At 32.5% G+C, this 21,074-nt stretch overlaps 1 protein-coding gene and 1 long non-coding RNA gene across 18 annotated transcripts; both read right to left on the bottom strand.

Moving 5' to 3' along the window:
• Positions 1-1,408, bottom strand: LOC145807368 (uncharacterized). The gene is made up of 2 exons (XR_014350400.1): positions 1,045-1,408; positions 1-661 (listed from the first exon to the last, which is right to left on the bottom strand). It is a non-coding gene; the product is annotated as an uncharacterized LOC145807368 (long non-coding RNA).
• An 18-nt stretch (positions 1,409-1,426) lies between these two features.
• On the bottom strand, positions 1,427-10,515 carry LOC114278294 (putative L-type lectin-domain containing receptor kinase I.4). Of its 17 annotated transcripts, none has more exons than XM_082905371.1 (19): positions 10,000-10,515; positions 9,390-9,443; positions 8,628-8,815; positions 8,097-8,180; positions 7,941-8,005; positions 7,704-7,794; positions 6,942-7,195; positions 6,656-6,832; positions 6,384-6,532; positions 6,089-6,171; positions 5,834-5,968; positions 4,448-4,567; positions 3,357-3,485; positions 3,177-3,263; positions 2,803-2,856; positions 2,583-2,673; positions 2,252-2,494; positions 1,813-1,865; positions 1,501-1,584 (listed from the first exon to the last, which is right to left on the bottom strand). In XM_082905371.1, exons 10-17 carry the CDS (start codon positions 6,122-6,124, stop codon positions 2,394-2,396), a joined length of 753 nt encoding a protein of 250 aa, XP_082761497.1. In that variant the 5' UTR covers positions 6,125-6,171; positions 6,384-6,532; positions 6,656-6,832; positions 6,942-7,195; positions 7,704-7,794; positions 7,941-8,005; positions 8,097-8,180; positions 8,628-8,815; positions 9,390-9,443; positions 10,000-10,515; the 3' UTR covers positions 1,501-1,584; positions 1,813-1,865; positions 2,252-2,393. The 17 variants fall into 17 exon arrangements, with proteins under 17 accessions (XP_082761509.1, XP_082761497.1, XP_082761502.1 ...); XM_082905376.1 differs by having other exon boundaries at positions 6,632-6,727; XM_082905373.1 differs by having other exon boundaries at positions 6,656-6,727.
• Positions 10,516-21,074: the final 10,559 nt, after the last annotated feature.

The following is a 21,074-nucleotide window of genomic DNA, read 5'->3' as shown; positions in this document are numbered from 1 at the left end:
TGAACAAAATTTTACAGCTACTTCAATATATTGACTAAATAAACATTACATGATTGTGTCTGAACCAAAATCAAACAACAAACACAATCAAAAAAGAAAAAGAAAAAATAGGTTAAGTCATTTGCTTGCACATGTAGATGCAATGGAATAGTCAAGCATATTACACATCATTACACTGCAGAATAGGGATTCGTATTCAATTAATCATAATAGGTTCATGTACAACAAAGACAATTTTGAGCAGGATACATTCCCAAATCCCAGTCAACACAAAGGAATGCAGAGAGCCCGGTGAACAGTGGCGCTGACACCTTCTCCAACTTCTTCATATAATTTGTAATTTTCTGCACATTATTACGAATCAGAAAGCTGACATGAAAAGGAAAAAGAAATAGTCAACAGAGAATGAAGATTGGAAATCAAATTTATAAAACCCCAAAAGCAAAATATAAACACGAGACATATCCAATGTAATAGATTCTGTATAGTTAATTATACTAAAATGCAGATATCTGCAATGAAACTCAAATCAAGGAGTCTACATGCATTGTAATGAACTTATCTTCAAGTTTATCAGAAGATCTTGAAACGAAAGAATAGAGACAGGAAATTGTGCATCAGGAAATGGTTGATTTAAAGCATCTGCAACTTCGAAGGAAACCTGCAAATCTTTCACCTTGGTCACACAAAATCATCCATGGCTAGCATTTATAGTCTAAAAGTCAAGCAAATAAAATAGAATAGAGACAGGAACCATTTGCTCAATGAGTTCCATCAAATGTGTCTAACAAAAACAGTGAGAAACTAAAATCAATATAATTGAACGAATAAATCACAATTATATGTGTGCCTGCAATGAAATGAATAATCATAATTGTCGTAGTGATTTTTTCCCCCGCACCAATATAACAACAGTTCAGATAACTAAATATTATCTTTCAAAGAAAGCTTTCTATGACAAATCTTATGGGGGTTGTTGATTTTCAGTCATAATTGTAGCATGGAAATCAGAAATATCCCACAGCAATACTTGAAAATATCAACCTCCCCTGAGGCTCAGTTGAGCATTGGTTATTCCATGCAATAGTTTTCTTCTCCTATTCTAAGGAAGTGAAAGGATGATAAACTATACTCTTAACTAGGACCAAATGGAATTTTCAAACCCATGCACCAACCAAACTTCAACAGCATAATTTAAATGATGCAGATAACAGCAACTCTAAGAGGTAAGTGAGATTTCATAAAATGAATAATTTAAATGATGCAGACAACATATACTCCATGGAGGTAGGCAAGATACCATAATCTCATAGACTCAACTGAAATATAGGTACACTAAGGGTTTCCATTACCTCCCTTGCTCATTTTCAAAAACCAGCTAAAAAGTGGAAAGCATAATAAAGCTCACACAAACCTTGTTGGCTAATCCTTGGGAAGCAGCAAGACCTTCAGCCATTTGGGCTTGGATGGGGCTCAGGGTGATGCCTTGGCATTGGGCTTCATATTTCCTAGCTAGATATCTAGAACTGCCTCCAATTCCACATCTAACATCAACAATACTCTTAGGTCTATTCGTTGGATCCTCTGCAAACCAATTCATCAAAACATTAAAATATAAAAAAAAAGAAACATGTAGAAGGTGACCTCCATTCACAAATATGCATATGAGAGAATAGTGAATCATGAATCATAAGATTCACTTTATTTAGCATATTATATAATTTTATATATACATCTATAAACTATAAACACATAAAAATACATGGTAATATTGCAGCTTATTTAGATGTATAGAATTGAACTGTAACTGACCTGCTCCACCACTTCCTTATCAATAGCACTCTTCCCTAGATCAATCCGTGTTTCTGAAACCAAAAACTAGTAGTATCACAAAAACAATAGATGCATTCAATTCAAGAACTATGCTTCAAGAAGCTAAAAAACTTCGAATGACACATGTCCCATAAAGAGTCAGTTATGCAAACATTTACAAAAGGTCCTTACAGTTTAACCATTGATTACTCTGTTTCTTATGGATGGTTACAACTACAGGTTGGAATTTACTTTGAAGTGCTCAAATATCAACATCAAAGTATTTTGAATATGAGAAACCTCCACAAAAATGAATTTTGTAGTAAAAGTTGCTGATTTCAGAGCAAACACGTAGAAGTGAATTACAAACTAAGTCATAGTTAATTCCCTTATCTTTTTTATGTTTGAAATTAATTGATTCCATCTTTCTGTGCCTCACCTTCAAAAACAGCCTTGATACTGTCAACCCGACCGTACCACTTGTCATGGTCTATAGCCCATCGAAAGCCCGAAGACCATATTGCATAAATAGTCAACTCTTCCGTACCATTGTCCAATACAAAGATTTAAGAAATCCTCACTTATCGCATACAACTTTGGATATGACAAACATGAACCCCAATTATTGGTACAGCTACAGCATAGCAGGTGTCAACAGCAGCAGCAAACCACGCATGCATTCCTACATTTAAGAATTACTCTATGCATGTTATAGCAACAATGAAATTTATGTTTTTTTTTTTTTTAATTTTGTTCTTCCAAGTTCCAACCTCCAAGCGATTCACCGGTGATTCCTATCTTAGAAGGATCTATATCCTCCCTCTGTGTAAGATAATCAGCCAGTTTTATCAAGTCCCAGACCTACAGAATGCAAAGTTTTCAGTTGAGTTTTTTTATTCATTAATTACATTGGATTCTGAAATATTTGATATATATTGTTACAGACTCGTCAAACTATATGTTTCAAAACAGAACGAATGAAGAAATTACCATATCAAATATGAATGGCATTGTATCACCTTGTTTCCATGATGAAACGAGAGCCTGCATGATAGTAGCAAAACCATATTAGGGACAACAATGTTGTTCTCAACCTGGGTTATGAACTCATTCTCAGATTTGAAACATGAGAGAATCCATAGGAGTCATATCTCACTGCAGCAACACAAAATTCTCTCATTTTGGAATATTACTTGCTCAGATTTAGTTTTTGATCATGCCCAACACCAAACTATTTGCCTGAATAAGGTGGTAGGTCATATAGTAAGAGAATACGAACAAATTTTTTCTTTTGTTTATTTATTTATTTGTTTTGACCAGGCCCATATTGCAAAGTTAAATAAAAATATCAGTATTCAATACACATCTCGATAGGTGGTCATACTGCTGGCATGCTCTCCATGGTAACGAGAATCAATGGCAGCAGCTATATATCCACGGGAAGCATATGCCTAAAACAAATGGAAAAATATAAGATGATCTCTTGTGTTAACAAAGTCAATCTGATGAAAACTGCAGGTCTGAGAAAACCTCAAAATAGGTACCTCAAGCAATGGCCGTAACCACTCTTTGCACTTATGTGTGCTATGCAAAAATACAATAGCTGGCTTCCTTTGATGATTGCTTTCATTAATGCTCAAAATCAGCACAGGGGAGCGCCCTTGCTCTCCTGCCTACTTACAACCATGAGTACAGTAAATACATTTCATGCCCACAATCAGCAAATGTGGAGGTATAAAGGAATAGTGCATTCACTAAAGCCCATCAGGTGCATAGCTACTATAGAAACTTCCACTTCATAATTCATAATCACATATTAGTTTTTGTAGGCTGAATTACAAGTTCTACAATCTACTCTGTTTCAGAAATTGGAAGCCTTGTAAAGTACTTCTGGCCAGCCCAAAATTGCAATTAAGTTTCACTTTTTACCCAACACAGTTGTGTGTACACTAATCTTTTAAGAGAATTTGTTTTTTGGGTGGTTAAAAACATGTTTCATCGGAGAGTTGAGAGGCAAAACATGGTTTCAAGTAATCACAATTCACTGTTGATGGTGGATTCTGACCTCCCTCTATTCCATGGACAGACAAGTTGTTGAACACCGTAATGTTTTTGTGTTCATGTGAGTGTCATAGAGATTTTTCCTTTACTACAATAATTATTAGGCATGTGACTTCTTACAAACTAAATGGTCTTCATTGTCATTTACAAATAAGAAAAACAGAAATAAAAAAGAAATGTGTGTGTGGGGTGGGTGATTGCTTAGGTGGAATCCGTTGTTAGGTACCAAAAATTGAAGATAGATGCTTTAAAATCAAAGAATTGTACAAAGCTAAAGCAAGGTATGCTTTAAAATCAAATGAGCTATTTTTCTTATTTTTAACCAATCATCAATAATCAGAGGGGAGATATAGATGATGTTGTCCATATATCACATCAAATAAACAAAAGAATCATTCAGGGTGCTATGTCATCAGAATACTTGGGAAGAGACTGTGATTTGAGGCATTATATGATTCACCACAATGTGACAGCTCCTTTTAGAGATGTAGCAGGAAATTAATGTTATCTTGTGAGCAAAATTAATATGGCAGAAACAGTATATTCTAGGCCATGAGAAAAAACTGCAGCTTACCTTCTTTGCTCGTTTTATGGCAACTACCTGACCACCTGGTAACAGGGCCCTGTAGACAGTTCCAAAGCCTCCTTCACCAATCTTCATTGATGGTGAAAAATTTTGGGTGGCTCTAGCAACCTGACTCAGATTTAGATAAATTGATCCCAAGAGGAAACTGAATCCATTGCAAGAACAACGTGGTCTATTTATCAACAGGCATTAAAATTCACCAAGCCAAAATGTATCAGTACTAAGATCATGAAAAGAAAGTGAAAATTTTTTTTAAAATAAAGTTGTCTATAGGGCATGAGGAAGCCAAATAGAGCCAACATTTTGAATTGTGGATTTCTGACTATGCTAAGCACTTCAAAAACTGTCACAGATCTATTAGAGAAATGTACAAGAGATACAGAAAAGTTTGTCATGCACAAAATAGTAACTTACATTCTATTATACACACAAGATGATAAACATATTAGCAAAGATAGATAACTAAAAGCTCAACAGCCCAGCCTAAGCGTACATATGGGCTATCATCCAAGGTGCAATTTTTTTAAAAACCAGTAAACACCCTGCAAACAGCATTGAAATTGAGAAGAAAACCAAAACAAACTGAATGGTGTAACAACTTGCAAAGGCATCAACCATTACTAATGCTATCTACTCTAGGGTATGGAGGATGTAGCATCAACGCTTTATCATGTCTGTACATATACTAGCAAGTACAAGCAGATGGAGGTGTAGTTGAACTTTATTGTTTTGAATTGAAATGCTAGCTAACAGTTTGCTAACCAGCACTAACATCTCACTAGATTAAATGTTTTTAGCTTGTCCTTTTGGCAATAAAGTTTGAAATTGAGGGACTTATTACCAAAAACCCCTATAGATAGAGAAATTTAAAAAGTTCAATATAGTTAACAAAAATCTTTTACTAGACTTACAGTTTAATGCATATTCTTTTACTAGACTTACAGTTTAATGCTAGACTGAAAATATAATTGCAGATTTGCAAAAAATCTAATTAACAAGGGGTAGATGATATGTCATGATTATTTTGTAAATGAATTTAAAAGGGGACAACTTGTGATATGGCCCCTAGTAATTTTAAAGTTATTCACAACGCAAATTAAAGGATATGGTTTATGCATGTTCCGTGAAACTGCATTCAGACTAAATTAAACTACCATCAACAAACACTTGCAAAGTTCTAGTCATAACTGCGAAAATGTGTACACATGAAGCCCATTATCAATGTGAAGGGTGAACACAATTCAAATTTGAAGCAGAAGAGTAGGAAATAAGCTAAAATTTTCATTTGCCCATAAGCAAATTCCTTTCCTAGGGGATCAAGAAACATTGCATTATGTTGTCAAAGGAGCGAGAAAGGGAAAAGCAATTGCTGACCTGAAATGCAGTGAATTTTAAAGGATGGAATTCCTCAGCATCCCAAAAGTATGCAATCCTTCCCATGGCATAAGCCACGTAGTTTACGCCATCTCCTTTCTTTATTTTGGAGCCATCAGGTAGGATATTTCCATCCTGCATTCACAGTTGTAAAGATTAAGCAAATTCTGGTTTCTGAACTTTCTTTCCTACCAAAAACTTTCACATAAAAACACACTTAATATCTGAAAATGTAACAGTTTTTCATTTCATTACCTCTTTCCATGAATGAAATGAACACCGAGCTTCCATTCGCTGAAGATTAGGAAGTGCAAAACTATGTTCATCACCAAGTAAGCCTGAATCATGAAGAATGTGGATTTTGAATTCCGTACAGAAATAACAACTTTGTATGCTAGTTTCATATCAAAGCCATGGGGCTACTGCCACCACCATAACAAGTTATAAAAAGAGAAAGAGAAACACAAGTGATAACAAGTTCGTCACATCAAAGACTGCATCCAGAAAGAAAGTGAAATTAATAGTTTATAAAAAGAATGTTAGCAATTACTTATTAATTATGAGTGAATATGGTTTGATTCATTAGAGGTGGACTTCCACAATCAAATAGAACAGAAGAGTTGATATTTAAGTTGCACGTTTGTGACCATAGTAAATGTTGTTGGTATTGAACCTCCAAAGGAGTTTCCCTGAAATCTCCTACAAACAAAAAAAAATAACAATCTTTCAGGTTGAAGATTCAAAACAAATTTCAGGTTGAACTGGCCAAATTTCAGGTTGAAGCATATGGGAGCTGACCTGAAATTAATAGCAATAACTTACAGTTGTAACAATCTTTGATAATCTCCAATATTGGATGGGATAGATCCAGAAATATTGTTATTCCTCAGAATTCTACAAGACATGAAACCACATGGTTATATTGTAACAATCTTTGACCTGAAATTTCAGGTTGAAGCATCTGGCTCTGAACTGATATGCTACCAGTGAAGTGGATTGCTGAAGAGTGTTATACATCTCAGTTACTACACATTGCTATTTTAAAGTAAGGCTATAATTTGAGTGTGATTGTCAAAATAAAGAGAACACAACATCGAAGATTGCTTACAAGCTTTTAAGCTTTGACCAATTCCCAATGAATTCAGGTATGCTACCAGTGAGTTCATTGTCTGAAGCCCACCAGAGATCCCCAAAATTCTTCCTCAGTAAAATTGATAACAAAAACAATTAATCTGAACACAATTTTTAGTTTCTCAGATATGCAAAAAGGATAGTTCAAAAAGCTCTTACACTGTCTGCAGATTTCGTAGAGCAGCAAACATTGAAGGTATAGCACCACTAACTCCAAAGCTACCAAAGTAACTGTCAAGGTGGATAATGTTCAAGATAATTTAAAACTGGTGTATTTAAAACAGGATAATTTAAAACTGGTGTATTTTCATGAATGAACAACCAATTCGAAACTGGTGTATTTAGGATAATTCAATTTTCAGTATTTATAATTAGTTGTCCATACTGAAAATATTTTTAGTATTATTTTCATGAATGGACAACCAATTTTCAGTATTTAGAATAATTTTCAGTATTCAACCAATTCATGAATGGACCACCAATTCAAGTATTTTCAGTATTAAAATAATTCCATTATACTGATATTTAGGATAATAGTATAATGCCTGCTGAAAATACTTGACTGGATAATTTAAAACTGAAAATACTTGACAATAAAACATGTTTGTTTTTATATAATTCATAACTAATCTTCATTCATTAAGCAAAATTACAGGGCAAACTTACACATTTTAGCTAACGAGAGTCAATATTGATTAAATATGAAAAAAAAAAATCAAGTTATAAAAATTCATCCTACCTGTTCTGTAACTTTGCTCTTGCAAGGCCTATATAAAGCTGAGACCATCTTACAAGATTCATATAAAGCTGAGACCATCTTACCTCTCTTTCTGTAAAAGTCAAAGAAATATATATAAAGAGAAGAACTTGAAATCATGTGTGAGAAGAGGGAAGGTAATTGAAAAGAACGCACATGAGAGAAACAGAGAGTGAGTTCCCAGCTTGTGAGATATCTCCCCTAAAAAGGACACAATACCTCAAAGATGGGCTCTATGGCAAGGTATGAATTTGGGTCTTGGAATGCATCCTTAAATCTCGGTCCTGCTCAATAGTCATAACAAAATTCAGTTTAAAATCAAGGGATCTATAAATGTAGAGCTGCAGCAGGTTGTGCTATCTACATGACGCATACCAAGAACAATAGGACTATCTTTCGACCATGGAAAACTAAATATATTTTCCATTCTATTTCCCTTTTGTAGTGTTGGAACTCTCCCTGCAAAACAATACATAGCACAATTAAGCCACTAGTTATTAAGCGGAAGGCATTTGTTTCAAATGAGGACCACTGTGGACAAAAAAGAAGGGGGAAAAAAATGTAATCGAGACCTCCCATATTCAGTTATGTGAATGGACGTAGTAACTTTCTTCTAAAGTTTTTATACACTGAATTGTTGAATACATTGAGAATAATGACAATATAAAGTTTTATGAGACAAAATAACTATAAGTGAATAAGTGAATGCATGCGACAAATTGATTAGCATTAAACATGATTACTACTTTACTAACTCATTTTCTTGATATCCAACAGAAACAATAGATAGACAACGAATGACTATGTTTAACAGTTCCCATCGTGACAAAACATCATATTTAAGTACTAAAAAAAAGTAAAAGCAAAAATTATTCAAATAAGAATAGCAATTAAGAAGCATCAGACCTCCCATATTCATCAACAAGCATGCCTTCCATATCTCTAATTGGATCATCTACAGTCCGTCTCGATCGAGACGGACGTGGAAGGAAAAATCCAGCAGATGCATCGTCATTTGAAACTCCAATGTCATCCATATATTGGCGAAGAAGAGACTCAGGTAAGATTTTCCTCTCAAGCCATAATCGCAAAACCTATGGGATACAATTAATTCAATTTATCAGGTAAGATTTTCACTGGTATGAAGTGTTACAATTTCCTTGAGACACTGAGGGTGATTTTCACGAGCAGCAACTCCAGGAGAAGCAGCAGCTCCTAAAAGGCAAGGCAGTGCTGCTTGAACTGTAGGAATGTATCAATCGTATCAACACAACAGTTTCAGCCATCAAAACCATGGGTGGGTCTATGACCCAAAACCCAAAAATTCCTCCTTACAACAAGACACTCAATATCACACAATTAACAAAACCCACCAACTTTCCCCCCCCCCCCCCCCCCCCCAAAAAAAAAAAAAGAAGGGTATGTGCAATTCAAGTTAAAGTATTACAACAAGCTTGTATTGTGATGTTTTCAAACTATAGCCTATATGTTGATCAAATGGTAGACTCATGTTATATTGTACACACAACAGCAGATTTCTGGGAGGGATTTGTGCAAATTAAAGTGAACAAATTTAAGCTTCTAGAATTCTCATTTCAATAGAACCATTTGGCCCAACTAGAATTGTCATTTCAATGCTAATTGCAAAAAAGAAGCAACAATTCTCACCAGTGATCAGCTACTCCAGGAAATGCACAAGCAAGATACCTAAGAATTGCAGGACTGCAAAGCATATCAAATGCATAAGATAGTCAATATAAGCTTAAAAACAGAATGTATAATTTAGAACCTTAAAAGAACAAAAAGATTGAAGAGCATCATCCCAAAAATTTGTAGATGCAGCAGTGACCAACAGTCTACAATTCATATATGAAATAGAACACTAACACTAGGGGAATGTGCATAACAGTGCCTTTAATACCTAGAGTCCAAGTACTACGAAAACTACGCAAAGAACACTTGAACTAACCCGAAGCCATGGAGGGATAAGCAAACTAAACTTTGCATTTTGAACCAGATACATATCTTATGGCTTTGTAAGATATGAAACTCCTAGAATTTCATCATTCAATTACAGGAATGACACAGAAACAAGGGCCAACTATCTAGGAATGACATCAAATTTGCTAAAAACAACATATTAAGGAAGAATGACAAAGCAAGCAAAAGAAGAAATTGAACAGGTTTCCAAGCAAATAAATACCAAATTGAGAAATTGAGAGAGAGAGGAAGGAAGGGCTTGAGAGAGAGAGAGAGAGAGAGAGAGAGAAATCGATACCTCGCTGGAGCTTCGAAATCGCTCTGAGATGAAATCACTGAGACCGATCTGAATCTCTGAATCTCAAAGATGAAGAGAGATCTAGAGAGAGAGAGAGAGAGACACCGCTCTGGAGCTTCGAAATCGAAATCGCTCGCCGATGGTGGTCGCTGCGTCGCCAGTGGTGGCTGTGGAGCTTCGAAATCAAAATCGCTCTGAAAGATGACACCGTTCTGGAGCAACATCGTGAGAATGATAAGGGTTTAGATAGCGTTGAGAGAGAGGCGAGATTTGAAGGCGTGAGGATTCCATATAAGGGTTTACAAAGGCTTTAACAAATATTCTGAGATTCAAAATAAGCTTCGAAATTGAGAACGAATCACCCAAACATAGATTTCGAAATCGAAATCGAAATCGAAATAGAGAGAGAGAGAACTTCGATTAGGGCTACGGCGAGAGATGAAGGAGAGCGAGAGAGTGAACGAGAGGGTGAGAGACTGAGAGATTAGGGCTATTATATTTGATATTCACCCGCTCGCCGAGGGAGAGATATAGGACATTCGAAGGCGTTTTTAAACGCCTTTGGTTAATGAAACGGTGCCGTTTTGATTTAAACAAAAAGCGACGTTTAAAAAACGTCGTTAAATGTTATAAAATGTGGCGTTTAATAAAACGTCGTTAAATAAACGTCGTTAAAAGTTATATTTCCTGTAGTGTATCGATTAACAAGCTTACAAAATGTAAGACGATTGAGAGAGATTCTCGAGATTGCGTGAGGTCTTGCTATAATTTTATATTGTGTTTTTGAAAAACGATCAATTTAAGTTTAAAATGATGGTATGAAAATATTATTTTATAAAATAATTTGAGTTTTTCATAGAGGGGAAAAATAAAATAAAATTATTTTATAAAATAATTTGAGTTTGAAAAATAAGTTAGATAATATTTCAACACATTGAAATTTGGTGAAAGAATTATGTTAATCACAGTGAAGGGCTGTGAATAAGGGGGGAGGAAAGAAATTGTGGAGGAAAAAATAAATTAGAATGTTAAGGGTGTGTTTGGTAACGTTTACGTTTTCAGTTTATATTTATAAAAGTTTTATAAACTGGTTTTTGTTTATTTTTAGAAAAATATAAACTACAAACGCGTTTGGTAATTGACAAAATGTTTAAAAAAAATTTAAAATATAAAAAAGAGTGAGAAATGGCAAGTGGTGGCAAGTGACGGCGGAAAACGGTGGTGGAAAGTGGTGACAGTGGGTGGTAGGTAGCTAGTGGCGGTGGGTGGTGGCGGGTGGGTGGTGGTGGTGGCGGGTGGGTGGGTGACGGTGGCGGGTGGTAGCGAGTGGGTGGTGGTGGCGGCGGGAGGTTGGTGGTGGTGGCAGGTGGGTGGCGGATGGCGGGTGGTAGGGGGGTGGTAGCGGGTGGGTGGCGGTGGTGGGTGGGTGGGTGACGGTGGCGGGTGGTGGGTGGGTGGGTGACGGTGGCGGGTGGTGGGTGGTAGCGAGTGGGTGGTGGTGATGGTGGTGGTGGTGGTGGTGATGGTGGTGGTGGTGGTGGTGGTGACGGTGGTGGTGGTGACGGGTGGTTGGTGGTGGTGGCAAGTGGGTGGCAGGTAGGTGGCGGGTGGGTGGTAGTGGCGGCGGGTAGGTGGCGGGTGGTGGTGGTAGGTGGGTGGGTGACGGTGGCGGGTAGGTGGCGGGTGGTGGGTGGTAGCGAATGGGTGGTGATGGTGGTGGTGGCGGGTGGTGGTGGCAGGTGGGTGGCGGATGGCGGGTGGGCGGCGGTGGTGGGTGGGTGGGTGACGGTGACAGGTGGTAGCAAGTGGGTGGTTGTGGCGGTGGTGGTGGCAAGTGGGTGGTGGATGGCGGGTGGTGGTGGTGGTGTGTGTGGTGGTGGTATGTGGTGGTGGTGGTAGTGGGTGGGTAGGTGACGGTGGCGGGTGGTAGGTGGTAGCCAGTGGGTGGTGGTGGCAGGTGGTAGTGGCGGGTAGGTGGTGGTGGTGGTGGTGGTGGTGACGGCAGCAAGGGGTGGGTGGTGGTGGTGAGTGGGTGGCAGGTGGGTGGTGGCTGGTGGTGGCAGGTGGGTGGTGAGTGGTGGTGGCAAGTAGTGGTGGCAAGTAGTGGTGGGGGGTGGGTGGTGGGTGGTGGTGCCGGAAGACGGTGGCGGTAAATGGTGGCGGGTGGTGGCTAGTTTTGGGTGATAAAAAAAAATAAAACTCAAAACTCAAAACGGAAACACATTTTTTGTGTTTTCATTTTTTGGCCAAATTTATAAACTGAGACTACTGATTTATAAATAAAAAATTTTACCAAACAAGTTTTTGTTTGAGTTTTTTAAATTTTTATAAATATAAACAGAAAACTGAAAACGTAAGTGTTACCAAACGGCACCTAAGAAAATTTTCACATACTTCTGAAGTAATATTATGAAAATATATAAATATTACAAATATTTTTTTCTCACAAAATATGACATCTATTATGTTATATAAAAAAAAATTGCTGATAACAACATTTGGAATGTCAATAATATTAGTAAATGTATTAAAAAAAATTATAAAAATATTTTGAAAAAAAAAAAAAAAGGCGTTTAAAAAATTCTATTTTTTCTTTCTTTTTGTCATTTTGTGTTTTTTAATTACAACTCATTTGACTGTCATTAATTTAACTCTTATCCTATTATAATAAATGTTGCTTTAAATAATAAAATTTTGTTATTATATGTCATATTAATTAATAAAAAAATTGGGTAAATTACACTTCGCCCCCCTAAAGTTTTATCCATTTCTCACTTTGGCCCTTTAAGTTTAATTTTTCTCACTTTGGTCCTTCATGTTTGCAATCCTTCCCACTTTGGCCATTTTAGTTTAATTTTTCCCACTTTGGCCCCTCATGTTTGCAATCCATCCCATTTTGGCCCTTCATATTTGTAATCTTTCTCACTTTATTCCTAAACTAACTTTCATACAAAAAAACTAACATAATCTGTCACATTACTAACATATCAGCTCCATGTGTGATGTCAAAAATTCACTTAAGATGCAAAAAATAAAAAATAGAAAACAAAAAAATTGAAATTTTGTTTTTGTTTTTAGTGAACTATTTTTTCAAATTTATTCATAAACATTATTACATTATAGATGTATCTAGATTAGATGCAGCTAAACAAATAAAAACAAATTTAACTAAAAAAAAAAAAGAAAAAAGTTTACTAAAGAAGAAAATATATATATATATATACTGACTTAAACACTTATATTGTCAATTTTGAAATAAAAAATTTATAATCGTTTTTTTTTTTTTTTTTTTTTTGTCTTTAGTGAACTTTTTTCTTTTTTTAGTTAAATTTGTTATTATTTTTTTAGCTACATCTAATCTAGATGCATCTATAATGTAATAATGTTTATGAATAAATTTTAAAAAAAATCACTAAAGACTAAAAATTCCTATTTTTTTATTTTTTTTTTTCATCTTTAGTGAATTTTTTACATCACATATGGAGCTGATGTGTTAGGCTTTGTTTGAGAAGTGGGTTGACTTTTTGACTTTTTAGTTTTTTTTGCTATTTTAGCCATGAGCTAAAAAGTGATTTGGGAAGGGCTTTTAGCTTTTTTTGATTTTTTTGTGAGAGAAAGAATGTAATGATTATGGATTAGATGTGATGTTTTGTTTTATTGGGATTAAAAAACCTATTTTATTTTTTGTGACTATTTTATCCCCAAACCCACTTCCCAAACAGTGGCTTAGTGATGTGGCAAATTCTGTTATTTTTTTGGATGAAAGTTAGTTTAGAAGTAAAGTGAGAAGGATTGCAAATATGAAAGGCTAAAGTGAGAAGCATTACAAATATGAAGGGCTAAAATGGAAAAGATTGCAAACATGAGGGACCAAAATGGGAAGGGTTGTAAACATAAAAGGTCAAAGTGAAAAAAAATCAAACTTAAAGGGCCAAAGTGAGAAATGGATGAAACTTTAGAGGACAAAGTGTAATTTACCCAAAAATATTTATAAACATTAAGTAATTTGTATAACATTTATTTTTAAAAAAAAAATGCAAATAGGTGATGTCTTTTTAAAATATTTACAAATTTATGAAAAAAACAATTATAACTTTAATTATTAAAGTTGATAAAATGCTCCATTAATTTGAAATTATTTTTGCAAATTTTCACCGAATTATAATTTTTATAATCTTTGTTATTAAGGTTTTATTGGCCAATCGTCCGTGCCCCAAAAAGAAGTTAAAAACAAACCATTAAAAACAAATCAGCAAAATAGAAAATGAAAAATCTTACCGGTTAACAAGCGGGAAAACCAGAATTGGAAGAGACGTACGGGCATCAACCGGAATAACCGGTAACTTCGAGGACTGGCAAAGCTCCTTGATACGGAAGTACCTCTCTCCGTTGACGGACACCTGTCAATCAGAACCCACTGCCATAGTTGCAGACAAATACTGTACTGTACGGTTACCAAAAAAATTCAGTTACATGTGGATACGTGGCGTCCACCGCCAGCGAGTATTAACTCTCACCCGCGACTACAATAATGATCAGTAAATCAATTCCAATTGCTGAATTGAAAGATGCTGTGAGAGCTGTAACTCTCCAGTTAAGGTTGTTTGAAATATTTTAACGCGAAGTTTGACATGGGTTTAAAAAGTTAAAAAATTAAAAAATTATTATTATTTATTAAAATTTAAAAAAGCATGATTATATAATTTTTAATTTTAATTTTTTTTACACGTTAATTTATACAATATTTTAATACATATTTTTTTTATAAAAAGTCAAAAAGTTAATCCAAACAACTATATTTTTTTTCTCAACTTTTTAGTATAAAAATTTAAAAAGTGTACTTATTTAGGACATCCCAAACAACCCCTAAATAAGTTGAATTTTTAACTTTTTATAAAATATGGATTGAATTTGAAGTGTTATAGTAAAGAGGTAACGTGACTTAAACAATATAGTAACTTTTTGAATTTTTAATTTTTTAAAGATAAGCCAAACCTAGCTTAAATTTTATGATTTTTAAATAATAAAAAACATTTTATTAATTAAATTCTCATTTAATCATTAAAATAAAATTTTAATTATTTCATAAATTACGATTTTTAAAAAGAAAATAATTTTAATTATTTTAAAATTTAAATTTGTGTACCACAATATATAGAAGTAATTAACCAAAATCTAATTATTTTTTATTTTTAAAAAAATTCTATTGGTTTACTATAATTTAACCATAACAATTAAACTCTAATTAATCCATAAATTACGACTTCTAAAAAGAAGGTATGCTCAGTTATGTCAAAATTTAAATTTGTGTGTCACTAATATGGAAGCATTTCACTAAAATCTAATTATAATCATAAAAAAACTCTAATTATTCCATAATTTATAATTTTCAAATATATATATATAAAAAACTTTTTTTCAAGAGTTAAAATTATATGTCATCAAATATGATAAATAATTCAATAGAATCTAAAAATTATAAAAGCCGTTTAAATGGTCACGTTATTTATGTTACAACTAATATAGAAATCTTTTTCAAAATTTATAATAATACTCCTTTCAAAATTCTATATATTAAGCTTTCAAAATTACATTTAAAAAAAATCAAATTTATTTTTATTTTAATTTATTTCCAAACCCACATTCTAAATTTCTTGATTAATTTTTATTTTTTATTAAATGTTTTTTTTTAAAAAAACTATTGGGTAACACTTTTCAATAATAAAAATAGAATTATCAAATGATTTATGAAATTTAAAAGGAAATTATATTAACCCATTTTAAAATTTAAAAGTGTGTCATCTAACCATTAAAAAAAATAATCTAGTTTTCTCATAATTTATGACTTTTAAAAGGAAATAACACTAAATCAATTTTAAAATTTTAAAATTGTGTATCACAAATTATGAGAAGCAATTCACATCTCTCTTAAATCTTCTCTCTTACGCTCAGTGGATTCAAGTCAGATTAGAGTTGGTGTTCATCAAGTATTGTAACTATTGGTGATGGGAGCAATTGTGAAGAATTTAATTGATAAATTTTTGCACTATAAGTTTATGTTTTTGTTTTTTTTATAAAGATCAATTTCTAATATTTAGTCTCTTGCATCCTTATTTCTATTATGCATCTAACAAATATGTTAATTTCTAAAAATTTACTGCATGCTTATAAATCTAATTTTATTTTTATTAAATAAATTTCTAATATCTTTGATCGCGGTTCAATAGTTTAAAATTTATATTTATTAAGTGCATAAATATGGATGTAGCAATCTTGGTTTTGACCCGTCTCTTTGTGGTGTTCTGTGCTCGGGTTGGTATGGTTTTGAACGATGTTACGTATCTTGGTTCCCTGTATTCCCCTTATTTTGGTTATCGGGTTGTAGCGTTGTGTTTGGAACAGATAATGTCTCGTGTTTGTATCGAGTTATAGCGTATCTTTCATGTTTTGCCACTTCACTGACTATGTCGGGGATCGAGCTGCCCAGTCAGCTCGCAGGAGTCCGGGGGAAGCACTCCTTGGAGGGTCCGAGGGTAGTGCCATGGCGGGGTCGAGGGGCAGCTCTCCCGAAGCAAAAATGTAAAATGCATTCGAAATTACTTGTCCGCTGGAGCGGCGAATGTTTGGTTCTAGAAGTTTAACCGGTTTGCAAAAGTACTGGAAAGGTATATTTGATGCTCGAGCGGGGCTTTCCACACTCGAGAGCGGACCATGTTACATCAATTCGTGAATCTAATATTTCAGATCACTTTTATATATATATATCTCTTTAAAAACATTTCCCCTCCCTTCTGTCTACGTTTCTCTACACAAACTAGATAAAAAAAAAACCTTGATTTTTCAAGATCCATTTGAATTTTGTCATTATTTCTTCGTCAAAGTGGGTTATCATCTTGAGGGCTTCATTATGTGCGGTGAAGATCGAGTTTAGGCATCATTGATTTTGAGGTTTCATGTCTGTTCTTCTTCAAACTTGAGGTAGGAATTTTCTTAGAGTTATATATATTTTTGCAAGATCTATATGATTTTCGAAATCATCATTTGATAGTTTTGAAAATTGATTGTTGATTCAAGAAGTTGAGCAATTTTGAAAATGGGTTTGTCTCTTGTTCCTGTAAAATGATCTTATGGATTTTGAATTTCGTTGATTGAAGAAAATATGATTTTGGAAAGTTTTCTTTCAAAAGATTTGAATTGTATAGTTTTGATGAGAAAACCTAGAATTTGGAATTTTTTTTAAAATAGACTGAAAATCTATGAATGATATTGTTATATTTATTTTGTGTGTCAAAATAAATAGATGTTTGGAAAATTTCTTATTTATATTTATATAAATGATGAATTTCAGGGAATATAATAATTGTTGTTCATTTTGGAAATTATTGTTCAAAACGTTGAAATAGTCTTGAAATGACTAATTGTTGAGAATACTAGAGAAGAGGGAATTGTGTTATTCCTTGGATGATGAATTGGAATAAAAGTATTTATATTCATCTTGTATTATTGGCATAACAATTCATTTGATTACATTAAATTTTGAAAGTTGATTTGAAAATTTGCATTGAGAAAAGAATGTTGAGACACAAGTTTTCATGAAATGGTTTTGGGGTAAATACGCTGGGAAGTCTTGATAGGTGGTGTAGATGATATTGAATAAGTTTGCCTGAAAGTCCAGGATGAAAGACCGAAAACCCGCACGGATAGGTATCAAGCCTTCTAGTTAATACCAGTAAAAATGACAATTTGGTAGTACTTGTATAGTCTACTTGCAGACATCGACCTAGGGATTACTAGAGTCGTATTTACAGCTCTTGAAATGAATTATTAAGTTTTGAAGAATTGAAATTGCATGACATCATTGAGCATGATGGTTTTCAAAGATGATGTGATTTTCTTTCAAAAAGACATAGCATGGCATGTGCATTTCTTCTTTTGAGACTTGTATAAAATGTATATACTTTGTTAAGGATTTCCTACTGGGCTTTATACTCACCCTACAGGATTTTTGTACAGGAAAAGATGCGGTGATGCCGTCTAACTAAAGGCGAGAAAATGTGTGTTGAGAGTACGAGACTCTCATTTTGCTGTGACTCTGTGTGTAAACCAAGGGCTATATGTGTGTGGGTTTGAATAACCGTTTTGTGTAACCAAGCTCAAGCCTTGGAAACTTATAAACCTTTGGGGGTATTTATTTGTTTATTTACTTGTTGTTGGATTAATGTATTATTGCATGAAGAACTATTATATTATGTAATGTAAGTTTGAAGATTTATATTCGATTTTCCTTGGAAGAGCCATAATTGTTGTATTATCATTTGGGCTAGAAATTTGGGGCGTTACAATAGATGATAGAGGCTATTGAGAAATGTCCATATTTATTCGCAATATAGCCAGTAACAAATTTTTATTGTAAGTTTCTTCTTCTTCTGGAGGATGCATATGGTTAGAATATTACTTATACATTTATATTTCATATTTCAAAATTTTTATTAAGTTTGTTGTTAATTTTCAAATTTTATAATTGATGCATTTTTTCTTGAATAATGTTATACTTATTATATTATATTTTATTGTAATTTATTTGATATTTTTATAGCTTATTTGGCTGAAAAAAGGGTCTTTAAACTACAACTTGTAACCCTTTTTTTTTTTTTTAAAAAAAAAAAAAACTTATTTGAAACCCTTGAGTACATATGAGCATAAGAGTCTCACATCTTTCATTTTGGTAATAACTTTTGAGGTATTATGAATATTTACATTAAAAAAATGTTACATAAATTATCAAAAGCTACATTGCACTAAGTAAATTTACAACTTATTTTAAGTTAATAATTTAAAATTTTACTTACAATTTATAACCATTATATGGGCCATGCCAAATATTAAATAAAGTTTAAGAAATACAAGGTGCATCTAGGCTAGGGCGTAAGTTATATAAGCTTAATAATGACTGTAAACATGGTGTACGTGTGGATAGTTTTGTTAAATTGTCAAAATTTTGAATGAAAAAATTTTGCTTAAAAAATAGGTTGATGATTAGATTTAGAGCATATTTGATAAAACTTAATTTTTGATTTTGTAATGTTAAAAGTTTTAATAAAGTATAAAATTTTTAAATTATATAAATTTATTCATAAATATTTAATGTGAAAAATGCTATGAATATTTGAAAATATTAAATTTATTCATAAATATTAAATTTTCAAATGCTAGAAGAACTATTTAATTAAGTACAATTGTATTTAATAAAAATAGTTTATTAATAAGGTTATTTCGTACATATTTATAATGTATTATGTCCATTTTTTTTAAGTTTGTAATTAACTCTTAAAAATTTATAAAATTTTTATTTGAAATGTGAATTATGCATAAATCTATTAACAAATGAGAAAAAAAATTATAAACTCACATATAGTACATACATTACTTTTTGTTTGAACCATACTAACTATAGACTAAGTAATCATTCTGACTCAAGCTACGCACTGTATAAATATCGAGATTTAGGTACTAGGCATTAAAATGGCCTAACACATTTACAATCAAATACACAATAAAAAAACTTAGGCCTATAGGCTAGAGTTAAGTTGTTTTATATGCATATTCAGTTTAATTTATTTGTTTAGTATATTAGTTTTAAATTTTTTTAATATAAAACAATTAAAAAATATAAAAAAATCAAAAAATAAAAATGATCTGTAGTGATGATCAAATTAAGAAAATGGTTTAGGGTTTGCAAAATATTCAATTGGTCTAACCTCTAAGAAATTAGTAAATATAATTAACCAATATTTAATGAGACTATTTTAGTGATTATACCTACCAGCCTAGCAGGATTGAAGTCATCGAACTCTTATTTGAGGAGTGGGTTGAAGATTGGGGTCACTGATACACTATTTTTTTTTTTCAATTTTTTATTTATTCTTTAATTTTGATTGATTGAATTCTATAAAATAGATAAAGTTATTGATTTTACATAATAGATATGAGATAATTGGTAAATTAAAAAACTAAAATTACGAAATTCATCAAGATGAAATATATTTATATTTTATCGTAAATATAATTATTATATGGGAACTAATTAATGTTAAATAAATTTTCTTTTATATTATGGACAAAATTTTTGTTATAATTTAATTTTAGAAATAATTTTTAATTATTTATTTTAATCCGTATATAGCACAAGTATTATGCTAATAATTAATAAGATAAAATATCATATTTAAATTATAATTATTTTTTTTTTCTCTTACAATTATTAAATCAACTAAAGAAATGTGATTTTTATTGATAAATCCTATTTAGAAGTGTTCTAACTCAAGAAATTCATGAATTTTTTTTTAATCCACTAAGTCCCATCTATTTATAGTTTTATTTCATAAAATCTTTTTTCTTACTTTACACTATTTTATTAGATTCTTATACCCTTATATTTAATATTGATATTTAATGTTGGTATTTAATGTTGAGGGAGGAGAGAGAAGAGAAATGATCAAGGTATATGAAATTTCATATACAAATTAAATAACATTGATGTAATTATTTTATATTATTATATAATATGAATATATTTTTAATTAACAATATATTAAAAATAATGAGAATATTCTCTCTTATCGGATGTGAATATATTTTTAACATCATCTGATGTGAAGATTCACATTATCACATACAGTCATGTTTATATTCAAATAAAAATTAAGGCTTGTGGTTGTGTAATTTGATGCAACGCTGATGTGAATTTTCATCACTTTTATCACACGTCATCTGATGTGAATATTCACATGCACATTCACGTCATCTGATATGAACATTCACGTCATCATGTACCGTCAATATTTGGATGCATGAGAACTACCAAAATATAATGACAATCAATAAAAAAATTATGTTTAATTTTTTGTGTAATATATATCAACATTAAAATAGTGATGCGTAGATAATGCATTTTTTTTTTGGAGTGAATGATCATGAGAACTACTAAAATATAATTACAATCAATATTAAATATCAACATTAATGGGATCAAAAGAGATTGATGGTGTTTTGGTATTCTTATCTCAAATAGACCC

The sequence above is a fragment of the Camellia sinensis genome, chromosome 14 (genome assembly GCF_055761805.1).
Source record: "Camellia sinensis isolate YWXY chromosome 14, ASM5576180v1, whole genome shotgun sequence".
NCBI classification, from domain to species: Eukaryota; Viridiplantae; Streptophyta; class Magnoliopsida; order Ericales; family Theaceae; genus Camellia; species Camellia sinensis.
The sequence above is the reverse complement of the archived record's forward strand: the minus strand, read 5'-3'. Positions and strand labels throughout refer to the sequence as shown.